Source organism: Myotis brandtii, unplaced genomic scaffold, assembly GCF_000412655.1.
Source record: "Myotis brandtii unplaced genomic scaffold, ASM41265v1 scaffold353, whole genome shotgun sequence".
Classification (NCBI taxonomy): Eukaryota; Metazoa; Chordata; class Mammalia; order Chiroptera; family Vespertilionidae; genus Myotis; species Myotis brandtii.
Window position 1 is genome coordinate 1,018,176 of NW_005363578.1, and position 15,894 is coordinate 1,034,069.

At 34.1% G+C, this 15,894-nt stretch overlaps 1 protein-coding gene across 1 annotated transcript in view; it reads left to right on the top strand.

Moving 5' to 3' along the window:
- The window catches only part of KLHL1 (kelch-like family member 1), a 378,971-nt gene that overhangs the window by 153,590 nt on the left and 209,487 nt on the right, over positions 1–15,894 (top strand). The window contains exon 3 of the mRNA XM_005871702.2: positions 1,092–1,228. Within this exon, the coding sequence (XP_005871764.1) occupies positions 1,092–1,228 (137 nt within the window). The remainder of the gene's footprint in view (positions 1–1,091; positions 1,229–15,894) is intronic.

Consider the following 15,894-nt stretch of genomic DNA (forward strand, 5'->3'; position numbering starts at 1 on the left):
TTTATTAATAAATTTATATGTTATTTTCATATACATTTTACTAATTCCCTTTTATCTCTCACACTTCTATTATAGAGAAAAGGCAAATAGCAATATTAAAATATTTCTGCTAATTAATTCCCTTTTAATGTGCACAAATTTTGTGTACCAGGCTACTAGTTCACATATAAAATCAGAAATGTACTGCATTTTTAATTAAAGTTATATTTGACAAGCTTACTTTAAACTTTATATGCAGAATAAAAATCCATGCTGTGGCCACTGTGGCTCAGTTGGTTGAGGGTCATCCTGTTCATCAAATCAAAGGGTCACAGGTTTGATTCCCAGTCAAGGCACATGCCCAGGTTTCAGGTTCCATCCCCTGTTTGGGCGCATGTAGGAGGCAAGGATCAATGTTTCTCTCTCACATCAATGTCTCTCTCTCTCTCTCTCTCTCTCTCTCTCTCTCTCTCTCTCTCTTTCTCTCTCTCTTCTCCCTCTCACTTCCTTTCTTTGGAATCAATAAAAACATGATTTTTAAATCCACTACTAGTTAATCAAAAATAAAGAGGGAGGATTTGCCTAATTTGATATAAAGACATCTTTAGAATCATAGTATTGTTTATATTTATAAATATTTATCATACATATAAAAAGAATATTTTATTGGCATAAGAACGGGCAAATAAACAAAAAAAAATAGAAATCTCAGAGAGGTCACTACAGATTTTACACTTAAATTTATGATATATGTAGCACCATTAATTGACTGAGCAAATCAAATTCTTTAGTAGATAGTGTGGTGAAAAGTGGGTGAGTATGTAAAAAGAAATAAAATTGGATTCTTATCTAAAAGAATAGAAGAACTAAAAGTGAAATGAAAAATGTATTAGAAATGGTAGGGCAGAATTTTCTAAATCAGTTTTTAAAAGTGCAATCCATAAGGTAATTATAGATTAATTGATGGGTGATAGATACAGAGATATATAGATAATTGATAGGCAAACAGACACAGATACATAAATAGATTGCTCTGCACTCCATTGTTGTTGACACTTAGCATTTTGATGCTTTATATTCACACCCTAAATTAGACCTTTTGACTCTTTCAGGCTTGTTCTGAGCTCAGTCTCAGACTATTTTGCTGCCATGTTTACAAGTGATGTTTGCGAAGCCAAGCAGGAGGAAATCAAGATGGAAGGCATAGACCCCAATGCCCTCTGGGATCTTGTACAATTTGCATATACAGGTACAGTAAAAGATGAAGCTTCACATTGATGTCTTGTGGATTTTAGAATTTAAGTACAGGATTTTAAAATTTAAAGAAAAATACAGCTTGCATCTCTTATTTTATTTATTTTTTTTTCCATTTGAAAGACTAACAGAAAAATCAGACTACTTTTCTTTTGTCACTGAAATTATAAATGTATATATGTATACATATATCAAATTCCTTTCACTAATAATTTAAACTGGCTTATATGCCCTGGCATGTGTGGCTCAGTTGGTTGAGCATCGCCCCATGCACCAAGAGGTTACTGGTTGGATTCCCAGTCAGGGCTTATGCCCAGATTTCTAGCTTAATACCCAGTAGGGGGTGTGCAAAAGGCAGCCAATTGATGGTTCTTTCTCATGGATGATTTTCTCTCTCTCCCCATCCCTCCTCTCTCACTCTAAAATTAATTTTAAAAAATTAAAAAAAATAAAATAAAATAACATAAAATAAATAGCAGATAGATGCACTTAAAAGAGAAGCAGAGATGTCATTAATGATCAAATAAGAATTTGTTTATGTCCATATTTAAAACATTAGGAAGCAAAATGGATTCTAATTTTCTTTTATTTTGAAATAGACGTGTTCAAATAACTATTCTTTGCAATGTACTATTTTAATTTTAAAACCTTTATAGATCATTTAATGTGGATTCTATAAACTTGAAATAGACAATGAAAATATATAGAATTGTGAAAATGATGAGATTTAAAATCTGTTTATTTCTTTCTGATCCTCTATATTGACATTTTCTATTGGTCTTTGCCCCTTATAAAATGTAGTGCAAATAGTTTTGCTAATTTAGCAAACATTTGTTGAATGTTACTTAATGTGCAAGTATTAGCACTATCTCTGGAAGATAAACTAATGAGTAAACCATGTCTTTGCCTTCCAGAAGCCCATGGTCCAAGTGGAGAAAGAGATGAGGGAATACATATGATATAATGTTAAATGTTAAGAGAGAGTTAAAAGGCATAAAACCTGCTCAGAGCATTATCAGGGTTCACATCCATTTAAAACATTTTAATAGCTTTTCAAGACTTATGAGATTAGAGGAGACATTATAATAGCATCTTGTGATAGTAGTAAAAGAAAATAGTATGAGTGGATACATTTTAGGAATGGAATGTGGCTCATTTTGCCTGAACTATTGATTATATTAAAAAAGAGAGAGCAAGGAAGGAAGGAAGGAAGGAAGGAAGGAAGGAAGGAAGGAAGGAAGAAAAGGGCCTGATTATCAAAGTATCAGGACCCTAGGTTAAGGAGCTGCATTTTTCAATATTTCTGGTCACAGAGAAACAAGACATGGTGTTTAAAGATCAGCCTCTTAAAGCAAAAGACCATGGAACTAGTGGGAATCTATTTTCTTTGAGGATTTGGCTTATCATAGAGAGAAGCTTGTTAATACCAAATTTAACACTCAGTAAATGAAGCCTCTTTGAAAACAAAAATGCACCTGCTTTAGATGCTGAATCTTAAAGCAGCAATGTGATGGGAAGACAGACATTTTCCCAGTCTCTGTAATTTTAAAATTATGTTTTGTCAAAGCAAATATTTGCTCTGGACAAAGTTAAGCAGGTAAGCCTTTATTGAAGGCTGTTGTAATCGGGGAGGGAGACCAGAACTGAGTGTTTACTTACCACACTAAGGGAAATAAGTCAGACAGAAAAGGGCAAGAACCATATGATTTCACTCATATGGGAAATATAAAACTGAAAGCAATAAATGAACAAACAAGAAAAACAAACAAGCAAAAACTCATTGACACACAGTCGGAAGTTATCAGAGGGAAGAAGGGTGGGGGTAGTAAAGGTAAAGGTGTCACATACATGTTGACGGAAGATGCTTTGACTTTGGGTGATAAACACACAATGCAGTGTGCACATGGTGTATTATAGAAATGTACACTTGAAACCTATATAACTTCATTAACCAACGTCACCCAATGAATTTAATTTAAAAATAAAATGATAATTCTGCAGGAACAAAGGGTAGAGGGGAGAATTTTAAAGTGCTCAGGCGGGAGAGAGCACAGCCATCTGTTTTTGCTAATTGGCTGTATGTAAAGGAAAAGTAACGTCCCTCCTATCTTTGAGACAGAAGGTAGTTTCACAACTTGAAGCAAGTAGCTCACTCCAATTATGCTCCTGGTCTCTCACAAAACTGAGAGACTGGGTGCTCTCTCCCTTGATGTTGGCATTTCAAAGGGATGGCTTTGAGAAAAACATTTCTGGATTGGAAAACTGTCAAGAGTCTTTTTTAAAATATTCACATCTCAAAGGAGTAAAGAACGAATTTACATTTACAGGTTTTTCTAAAGCAAACCCTCTAAGAAAAGGGAGGTCAAAGGACTAGCGGCAGGAAGAAGCAAGTCTAGTCAGCTGATAGGGAACTGAGATCATATTGGTCAATTTCAGTTGGCATACAACCTGAAATAGTAGCAAAAGATCGTGGCCTCCCCAGTCAAGAGTAGCAAACACAACCACCTTATTGTTTCTTGGAAAGAAACACATCCTGAAACTTACATTGCAAGAATCCTTCTAGCAACAGAAAGGCATAGATCCAACACTTACAGCTTCCAGAGCCTGGCAGCCTTGCATCTCCCTTGTGCAAAACTAGGTCAAAAGACACTCATCTTGGTGCAGCACGAAGTTGGAAGGTGTTTCCAAGCTCCCTGCTGAATGTAATGACCTAGATTTGGCTCTGCTTTTTAAAGGGCAGACGGGATACAAAGCTGCCTTTCAGCTGCCACTGCCACTTTGGCCTGTGCTCTGATACTTCTGTCTTCCTGGTGATTGCTAAATTTCCAATTGTCAGTTTGTAGAAATGCCCTAGATGAGAACATAATTTACAAGCTAAGGTAAGGGGGATTTTAGGCATAATGTAAAATCTGTACCTGTCTTTTGCTACATACAATGTAACAAATTACAACAATAGGAGAGATCAAGTGAGCAATAGTATAGAAAGGCAAGAATGGGAGGTATCTGTGTGTTTCTGCTTAGATTGCTGGCTGCCCTCTAAGACTTTTTGCAGAAGACTAAAAATAAATGTATCCCAGAAAGTGGTAAAAATGAACAAGCAGTAAGATACTAAAGGGTCAGCCATTTGGGAATATTTTCTTAAATTCTGAGGTTGGAGAGGCTTAAAAAAAAACAACTAAGGAGGATCAACGATATCAAGAATTGATAGTTAACTATTATCTGTTAAGGTAATGTGTTCAAAAGACATGAATGAGAGTGCTCAAAATGATTTCAAAGGAAAAGTTTCTATGAGATCTGAAAAATGTCTGAGGTTTGAGAACAATAGGTAACTAATTTATTTCATTCACTTAGAAATTCAGAAAATGAAACAATGGGTAAAGTTAGGTTAGAATGAAATTTTGACTGATATAAGCTTCAATAATCTTAGAGTTTAATAATATTTTGTTTGAAGAAAGAGGACTTGTCAGTGGTGAACAAGAGGGTCTCCGCCTCAGGCCGGAGAGAGTACTCTGCACGCCCAGTTGTCTTGCTTACGGGAATACATTCAAACAAGAGACAACAAATAACAGCAAAAGCAGGCAAGGATTTACTTGTAGGAAAGCTGGCAAAACTGAACCGAGTGCCTCGATATTTGGGAGTTTAAATGATTTATACCTAGGCTTGAGCCCCCTAGGCAAGAAACAAGTTATCCCCACCCTCATGTATTAAAAAAAAAAAAGTATCTCTATGTTATAAGACTCCTTCATCTAGGTGCTAAGCCATCCTTTAGATCACATCCTGGGTGGCTCTGAATCTTTCCTGCTCATATAGGGGTCCACCACAGACTCCTTCATCTAGGTGCTAAGCCATCTTTTAGACCACATCCTGGGGGCTCTGAATCTTTCCTGCTCATATAGGGGTCCACCACCTCCATTGTCTATTTTCCGTTTGTCATGTCACTGATTTCCTCCAAGCCTAGCTGCCTCTCCCAGCCTCTCCCAGCTCATATCTTTCTATCTGCCTGCTCTAACAGAATCATCCTTTAAAGATTTCATTTAATAAAAATGTATATATGGTAAGATGTGAAAGACACCCTTTCTAATTACCCCAAGTTTCTCCTATCCCAGCATATTAGAAAGAGAGGAAACGGGATCAGGGTCCTGGTAGCGTTTCAATAAAAACTAAAATAAAAATTTGGAAACTTTTTTTTTCCTAAGTGGGAAGAGAACTGGGTATCAAGGAATGAGTGCAGTGATAGTAATAGAACAAAGGGTATAGAGGATTTTTTAAAGGAAGATGTTATCATAATAAAACAAGTTTAATACTAGAAATATGTAAGATAGAATAAAGAAAACCAATATGGTTTTTGTGTTGACAAAATTAAAGGAAATCTTAACTTAATTATTTAATAATTTTTAAATTTATTGGAAGCATAAAGGGTAAATATACAACTATTGAAATGATGACTAATTATTGCAGTATCAAAATTAGCTTCTTTCCTTAAAAAAAGCGGGGGCGTGAGGGGGTGCTGTTAGGTCAATTGTTTTCACACACTTACAAGCATGTCAAACTTGCGGCCCGCAGGCCGCATGCGGCCCACAACAAATATTTTTGCGGCCCAGTCAATATAATGGTATGTAAGAAATGTTTTAATAAAAATTCCATAACTTAATTTTATAATCTTTTTATACATAAATATTAATAATGAACTACAACATTCGCTATAGACTGATTACTATGATCGTGTTGCCTTTATTTCCCTTACGGGCCTTAAGCACAGGCGCACCATTTCTCTCCACTAATACTAGCAGCGAAAATTTTAGCAGCCGATTGTCATATCATTAGTCTTGGACTGACCATGGTGTGTGCAACAGGAAATATTTTGCTTTCGGAGAACAAGAAAAATAGGTTTATTTGCATTATGCTTATTAATTTGTGCAGTTATTCAGTGTCTGGTAAGTTAATGTTCAAGAAAAAATATTAATTTTTATAGAAGCATCAATCAGATGCTCATAAAATGTTCTATTATTTTATGTTAACTATTACGCATTTATATCAGCCCTTTGTAGTCATGTCTCTATAGAAATAAACCTACGTTTCTAGAAAATTGAAGCTTTTGTTTTTTGCGGCACACATAAACTTAAACCTTGTTTATTTGGCCCATGTTAGCCTTTGAGTTTGACATGCTTGCCAGTGTAAAAGTTCAAGAGTGGAAAAAAGAGAAAAATTAAACTGGTGTTAGAAATAATTGTATTTCTAACAGGTTCATATCACTTTTCTAAATTCTTAATTATATGTTTAAGTCACTTTAACATTTCTTCTTTTAAAACTTTCCTTTGAGTTTTTTCGTAGATTTTTACTAGGAAATCTGAGTATGATGAGAGCTATTCATGGAGAGTAAATGCCCATTTAAGCAACAGGATGTGTTATAAAATAATGTATAATGAAACCAAGTTTAGCACACGCTAATTGATATAAACAAGAGCTAAGATCCTAGGACATCTCATCAAAATTACAAAAGCAAACAAACAAACAAAAAATGATGTTGAACAAAATGATACAATTTGAGGACCTGCTGTACTGCCCTTTTACAACTTTTCCCTTAAATTTAAAGTTTGAATATTTGGTTGTGATCCAGATAATATGTAATTATAAGATTGTATACCAGCTTTTCAAAATCAATCCAAAATTCAGTTTAAAATATTTGATTACTTATTGAATGAAGAGTCACACTAGGGACTAGAAGATAAAATATAAATTAAGTCTGGATGAATACAAATTGGAATGACATAGACCTTTAAACAAGTTGATAATAAATAGAAGTATTAGCACAGGAATAGTGAAAAAAAGCTTGTCACTTGTTTTCAAAAGCGGTAACATATATGTATCATTATGCACTATCTTGATTGTAAAGTTTTAAATGAACTTAGTTTTTAAAACATTTTTCTACATGTTATGAAGCCTCTGTTCTGTAATTATACTCATCTCGAAAAAATACCTATTATTTGTTTTAACTGCTAACGCCTAAATTTGCCATAATGAAGTCCATGCTGTTCTAGAATTAATCTACAGAACATCTCTGAAACATGGAATCAGAGGAGAAAAGAAAAAAAAGTGTTTACAGTTCCAATTATTCTATTTTCAAATTACTTAGAAAATTATAGAACTTTAGAAATTCCATCTTAAACATTATGTTACATATAAACATTTTTCATGGAAAACATTTTTTGAAAAGTACATATTTAATATTTCAAATGAACATTGACAAAATTATCATGTGATAGGTCAGAAACTTTGTTGGTCTCTTTTGAATTAACATGAGGGGACAGTTATTTTTTTCAGTGCTTGAGGCTCTGGAGTTCTTTTTTTAAAAATACATTTTTATTGATTTCAGAGAGGAAGGAAGAGGGAAAGATAGGAACATCAATAATGAGAGAGAACCATTGATCAGCTGCCTCCTGCACGCCCCCTACTGGAGATCGAGCCCAAACCCTGGGCATGTACCCTTGACCAGAAGTGAAATCTGGACTCTTCAGTTCGCTGGCTGACACTATCTACTGAGCCAAACTGGCTAGGGCTACTCTGGAGTTCTTAAGCAGCCCACTCCGTGATATAAAGTAACCTGACAGAGATCAATAGTAAGATGTTGACTCTATTACTAGAATAAAATGCCATAACACAAATTGAACAGTACTTTCTGTACTGTCAATACCCTTTTGTATAGTATGTGTTATGACAGAGTTCTTTGAAGTGGTTTTGACTATCTTGCCCTCAAAATAGTTTGAGTAGCTTAAATCGACTCCCTTATTGCTGTATAGTGAATCACTGCAGATTAGGTTCATGCTTCCTCACAATTGAATGCTACTTACCTGCAAGGAGCAATGGTGCCTAAAAATTTAAGCACATTAATGGCTAATAGTCCTTTTCCTGTGAATGCATTGAATGCCTCTCAGATTTTACTGAATGCCTACTATGTGCCATGTCCTATAATGGGCTCTGGAAAACAATATGCTGATTACACACATTCTCTGCCTTTAAGAGACTTTCCAATTTAGGGTTTAAAATAGCTATCCTTTGTTTTTGTTTTGGGGAAGGGGGTTTATAAACATATTTTTGATGTATACAGCCTCATGTTTTCTCATTAAGAATGGTATAAAACAAATTTTGAGGGCTACTATATTATTTTTGTATCTATATGTATTTCAGCTCTAGCCTAAATTAATGATGGCATTGTGAAAATAAAAGAGAAAATTTAATATATTTGAACAGATTCTCTGTATTTTAAAGTTGTCTTTGAGCTGATAAAAATTTCTTTCTTTCTTATCTCTTACATAGTCCCTACTATCCTGACATACTTAAAAATATATTCTGTTTTTTGGTGCATAAGGAAATAGAGTTTGAACAAATATGGGAGATGGGATTACAGGGTTACTAGCTAAGTGCCAGGTCCTGTAGAGAACTGATAAGGACAAGATTTAATAAAGGAAGCTGTTTGTTGAAGTAGTATTAAGAAGAGGGGTAGAAAATTAAACTGCCAAATAGCAACCCTATAATCACATTAAGGCCTTAACTTCCTTATTAAAAAAAAAAAAAACTTTGTGTGCTATTGAAGTTAATTAAAGACTTTGTCCATGTTAAGGAATATTAAGATAACTTCTGCTTACTGCTAAACATTTGAATGAAGTAAATACATGAATATAGGAGCTGATATGTTTAATGTTCTGCTTTAATATTGAAAGTATACATCAATATATTCAGCCTAGACTATTCTAAAACCTCTTCAGAATTTTTATTGCAATTAAAAGTAAATTATTGCTTCATTTTTATTACTGGTTTAATTCAAGTGACATGAATTATGCAAGCACATTAGCAGGACATTAGTTTTAAACTTAGGGCTTTTACTAGATGAGAAAATCATGTTCTTAATTTAACATATTAAACCTTTAAAGACTGGTTTTATATATAATTACTATCCATTTTTAAAAAATACTGATTTAACAATTTTCATAGGATGTTAAAATTACTTATTATTAAAGACAGAAATAAAAATTTTAAAAAATATCCTGGTGTATATTGCCATCATACCAATACCTTTCTACTATTTTATCAAGAAACATTGTGTGTGTGCAATACTGAGTAATAGAAAACTAATTTTGAAAAAAAATATTGTATCAAATAATAAAAATGGTACATATTTTGTGAATATTGCACAACTTTTGCTGTTACTGAACTGCGTTTTGGCTTTATGCTATGGAATTTTATAGATGAAATAAAGAGAAATAGTTGTGTGAAATTTAATATTACTAGTTATAGAGAAAGGGTTATGCCTCTCTACACCATAGCTCACATTTACTTTCAAAGTTTCCAAGTAAGAAAAATCTCTTAGGTCTCATAATCAACTTTAAAAAATCTGCTTTAATTTTAGTTTATTGTTCCTCTTAGTCTTTTAATTGTTCACATTTTCCTCCGTTTTGGGTACTAGAAAAGCAGAGACTGAATCATATGCCATTATACCAACTATGCAGGGAACATGCTATGTATTCTTGTGTATTTATCTTACATTCAACTATATTTTCTCAGGATTATTTCATCTTCACTCTAACCCCAAAATATCTATACAATTGATTCTGTTATCTTTGAGTAGCAGTATAGTATAGCATAGTATAGTATATGGCATTTAACTTTAGAAATATCTGAGGGTTTCTTCAGCCTTCATCTAAATATTCTTGATATTCAACTAAAACTCAGTAGGATGTGGACAACCCAGTTTTGATTCTGGGCATTTATTCTAATTGGAATGTACTTATTTCTTACTTTTCATTAAGTATTTAGATTATATCCCTTGGGCTCCCCTTATTGTAGTTTGAGGTCTTGGTCAGATTACATGGTTTTATGGAGTCTTAAGATCATTCAACTATAGAGTAATTTGAACTAATAAAATTAGCATAATGCTTAGCATATTGTAAGCACTCAATTATAATGGTTATTTATAATAGGTATTTTTATAAGTCCTTCAAATCTTTTCTACAATTTGTTATTAAAAAATAAAGATGAAGACTGAGAACTAGGGAGGGAATAACACATTGTTCATAAAATATTTATTAATATTTAATCAAATTTATTATATGCTTCAGTATTACAATATGACTTATAATTCATATGAATGGTTAAGTGTACATTTTTAGGAGTATATTTTTTTAAATAGCCTTCTTGAAATTTTGCTACTTTATATATTTATCGTATATTGCATTCAGTATTTTAGCATAACTTACCTCATTTGATCCACCCAGCCACATTTTGAAATGGACAATTAATCAAATCTTATTGTCTTATACAGAAATGAAAACACCGTAACATGGCCCAGTTTTCTCATTGACATTGCAGTCCTTTTAACTAGCTCTAAAGTTACTCAAACTTCTGTTTTATTAAAATGCTTATATGTACTTATGTTATTGACACATTAAGTGAAAAATGTGACCTTCCATTAGTATAGTACCAACTGCCATCAAATATAAATTTTTCTTAAAATTAATTTTATTTTATACAAATAATGAATAACCAGAGGAAAGCATACAGATGCTACTCAAATGCAGAATTATTTTCAATCTACCATAGCGGTATTTGAAATAACCCTCAACCTTGAATGTTCACAAATCATAAGTGCAATTTTAAGTATAATTTTGTTTTATAATTTTATCTAAATAAAAACACTATGCATGTTTAATATTTAACATTTTTAGTATGTTTCACAAACATCTCAGTATGGCTCACAATATTCAGCTTTATCTAGCAGTTGGGAAAACTCAAACACCAACTTTATGTTTCTATATAATATATACCTTTAAAATACTAAATAGTTCTCAATACTTTCCATTTAAAATTTAATACAGCTGATGCTATTTTCAGATCGCATATGAGAAAAACAGCTATAAATAAGAAAACAGACAAAAACAAGCAAACAAAACAACATTTGTGACTACACTCTTCTGAAGACGTCCAACCCTAGGCAGTGTGGCTCAGTTGGTTGAGCGTCATCCCATGAACTGGTTGGATTCTAGTCAGGGCACATGCCTGGGATTACTGACTTGATCCCTAGTAGGGAGCATGCAGGAGGCAGCTCATGGATGCACATAAATGCTTTTCTCTCTCCCTCTTTCTTTCTCTCTAAAAATAAATTTAAAATCTGTATAAAAATGTTTTAGAAAGACTTCCATAAATTACCACTTTGCCTGATTTGAGAAAGGAAATTTATAATGAGAACCATCAGCACTTAATTTTAAATGCTTTGTCTCCCTCAGATACAGGATGGTAAGGGCTACACAAAAAGGAAAACAGTTTTCAGCTAAACGTGAATTGCATGTGCATGATAACTTAAAGGAATACCTGGATCCCTGACTCCTTTTAGACTGTGTGCTTGAACTTCTTGAGCACATTGTAGCTACTATTATACTCCTCTCATATTCCTTAACTGGACTAAATATTCCAGCCCAATGTTATTCACACAAGTCTGTTATTTGTTTCCCACCCCATCTTTTCTTCTTCTCTGGAGAAATGTTTATGAATAGTGAGTGGAAAGGATAATGCAAAACAATAAAATTTAATAAAGAATAGTAGTAGAAGTCTACCTTGCAAGAAGAATTATAAAAATAACTTTACATTTGTTTAATATAAAACATTTGCATTTCTGATACATCCATGTCAGCAAAATACAAACAATACTTAGAAATGTGTGACATTATTTTCATGTTTTACTGAGCTAATCTACTTCATGTTTAATAAGCATTTTTTGAGTAGTGCATAAATTTAACTAATCCAAAAATTACATAATAGGATAATTTTGAATTTTTTTTGACAAACAATTATTCCATTAACCAAATTAAGGAAAACTTATTTAGGGCCTCAAGTACAAACCTCATTTTTAAATATTTATTCAATTTAAATGTGCATTTTACAAAATGGCTTTAGAATAAAATATATAAATGAGGGGAAATAAGGTGTTAGTAATACGATATAACTGGATAGGCTAGGGTGGTGTTTTGGGAAAGGATTTCATATATGTAGGAGAATCAAATGCATAATTTCTCAATAGCACTTTGTAATTATTGCACTTCCAGTTCATTGGGGCTAAGAAATATTAAGAATATGAATTGTTAGATGTGCAGATTTCAAGAAAAAAATATGAATGCTTATAGTCAATGAAAATGATCATCTCTGAAAATGACTAATAATGATAACAAAAAAGTGAAAAGATAATCTATTAAGTAGCTTTGAGAGCCAAAATAGTGCTGCCTCCCAGAATACCTGTTACCTCCCTCCAAAAAAAAAAAAAATCCTAAAACCAAACAATCTGGCAACTTTGAAGCCCTGGAATACAGAGGAAGTGGGTATGATGGCCACATGCACAGGTATGATGGTAGAACTCCCAACCTGAGCAGAATAAAATATCAAAATTGCTGACCTTTTTTCCACATTAAAACAACCCAAAGTAGTGTATAAAATACTTAAGCACCCCAAGATGAAGCAACTTTGTAGATAATGTCAATCCAAACCAGGTCTGTGAGAACATGCTCCTCCATACTGTTGCAATAAAATCTGTCCAGTGAGAAGTTATATTCTCTGAGACTTATCCCCTTCAATTTCTCCTCTATTTTCCTGATTGAGGTAGAAAATAAAGGGAGAAAATATGAAAGGTCATTTACTAAAGTCAAAAGATTATGACTTTGTTCATTATTTTGTTTCTGATTACACGTGTTGTATGAGGCTTTGAAATACAAATAAAAAAGACCTTAAAAGGGTATTCCAATTCAAATCCACAATATCCACGATATGATTTGCACCATAAGTAGGTGTCTAAAATTCTGTTTGTATTCACAGAAATGACATACCAATTTGTTTTCGCTTCTCAGTCATCAAAGCAAAGGAAGAAGCATGATCACTTTTATAAAATAAAAATAAATACTTTGCTTAACAATAACACAGGTTTTTTTATACTAAAATCTGAGAAACAATATTTTCTAATGCCTGAGAAAATGTTTCTAAATATTTGAATATTTGTAAGACACCATATGATGTACTTCACACATCTTCACTAATATGTCAAAAGTGGATATCATAACACATTTCAGAAGTATTTTTGTCTGATTTCAATTCAAATGATGTTGTCCAGACACACAGATTACTAATAATTTAATTAAAGAACAGAATATTAAATCTAGGATCAAACTCAATTGGGTTCCAGGTACATTTAATTTAAAGAAAATGGTATTATGTGTGCTGAACCTAAGAATAATTGTACTACGTAAAGGTATCTATACTAATAAAAGGGTAATTGCCAATTAGACTGGGAGACCTTCTGGGAGACCTTCCGGATGTCTTTCCAGACAAAACCATGGTGGTGGGGCTGAGGCAGAGGCAGATAGGGGCGATCAGGCCAGAAGGGGAGGGCAGTTGGGGGCAATCAGGTCTGGAGGGGGGGGCAGTTGGGGCTGAGGAGGCTGGCAGGCAGAGTGATCAGGCAGGCAGGCAGGTGAGCGGTTAGGAGCCAGCGGTCCTGGATTGTGAGAGGGATGTCCGACTGCCGGGTTAGGCCCGATCTGACATCCCCCGAGGGGTCCCAGATTGGAGAGGGTACAGGCCAGGCTGAGGGACACCCCCCTCATGCACAAATTTTGTGCACTGGGCTACTAGTCTATTATAAAATACTCTATTCTATAATGGGAAAATAAACATATATGTGGTATTTATGATTTACAGTTTGCCAAAATATGTTTCTTACAGTGGAAGCTTGGGAAACTTGTGTAAAAGTATAAGTTGATTGTATTTATTTATTTATTTATTTATTTAATTTTATTTTCTTACAGCCAAAATATCCTAAAGTATTGAGTGACAGGCTATTTTAATCTCCATAGCAAGTACTTGGAGTGGTAAAATTTATACAGTTGGTTAGGAACAGAGTTATAAATTATAATATACTGAAAATAAGGAATATACACTATAATTACAGTCAAGAAATTTAAGCTCCTGTGCATAAACGTATGTCAAGGGAATGTTCAGAATAAGTCAAGGTTTTTACTCAGTAAACCCTTCCTTGTTCTTTCCAAATGATAGATTTATAAAAAATAGTAGATTTAAAACAATTTAAGTAAATGAGAACTACTGACATTTTTGGTTCTGACCTGACACCCAGTGGATCTACTAAAGAAAGGGTGGGTGGGCAGGTGGAAATGGAAAAATAATGGCCCTTGATGTTGCACTTCCTTTTTTACTGGTCCTCCTGTAGATATTTTTCTGACATTTCTAACAGTGAGCCCTTAAAGTCTGAAATATACTTAGCACTCGAAAAATATAAACTGTGCTTTTTCTTGTATTTGCAAGGCATGTATGACATTGTTTATTGATTAATAAATTCTAAGACTATCAAATTCCCCAGGTATAGCTTGTCATTTTGTTTGCTAAAACATTTGTGTTATAATTTTTAGAGGACAGCCAGAATTTATTTCCAGCAGAGAGAGAGAGAGAGAGAGAATGAGAAAGAATGCAGGGTCCCAGATATATTGCATACATTAGAATAAGGAGTAATTTGATGGTAGCAAAAGTCTAAATTGCAATGTAAATCAATTTCTTTTGGTAACTACCAAAAAGACAGATAAGCCTTCTAAAAATAATAAAATGATGTAAACCAAATTACCTTAACTCTGTTGCTTTTTTTGAAACACTCAAAAAATCCTATGAATTTACTAATATAAATAATTATTGAGCAAGTAAATAAATGACAAAGAATATACAAATCTGCCATATAGAATTCCAAGTCACTAATGCAATTAATCTGCCCTTGAGGAAATAGAGCATAACTTCCCACTCCTTAAGTGTAACTGTGCATCAGGACTTCCAGAGAACACAGCTTGGATAAAGGAAGTAAAGGGTAATGTTAGCCCTAGCTGATTTGGCTCAATGGACAGAGCATTGCCTGAGGACTGAAGAGTCCCAGTTCCATTCCAGTCAAGGGCACATGCCCAGGTTGCAGGCTCGATCCCCAGTAGGGGGCATGCAGGAGGCAGGCAATCAATGATTCTCTCTCATCATTGATGTTTTTATCTCTCTCTCCCTCTCTCCTCTTCTCTGGAATCTATCTATCTATCTATATCTATATCTATATCTATCACGCCATCATGCCGAAACGACTGATCAGCAGGAGGCTGCGTGCGCAGGGTGGGCGGGACTGCGTGTGTGGCAAGGTGTACACAGGTGGTCAGGGACTTGACTCTGGAGGACTTGACCGGAGGCACGGGTGGGTTTCTGGGTCCTGCTAGGATGGCAGGTGGGTTTCTGGGTCCTACCTCCCACGGCAGCAGCGGTGGTGGTGGTGGCTGCGGCGGCGGCTGCAGCAGCATCCGCGGGACTCTTTCTGGGTCCCACTGAGCTGCAAGACTCTGGGTCCTGGGTCTCACATGATTTTGCACGCTGGGCCCCTAGTATATATATAAAAAGTAATTTTAAAGTGAAGAAACCTGATAAATACTACTTCTACCAACTAATCAAAATTAACAACAACAGTGATATCATGTTGATAGTATGTACACTAGATACAGTGGGGCCTTGACTTACAAGTTTAATTCGTTCTGTGACGGAGCTCGTAACTCAAATTACTAGTATGTCAAATCAATTTTCACCATTACAATGAAT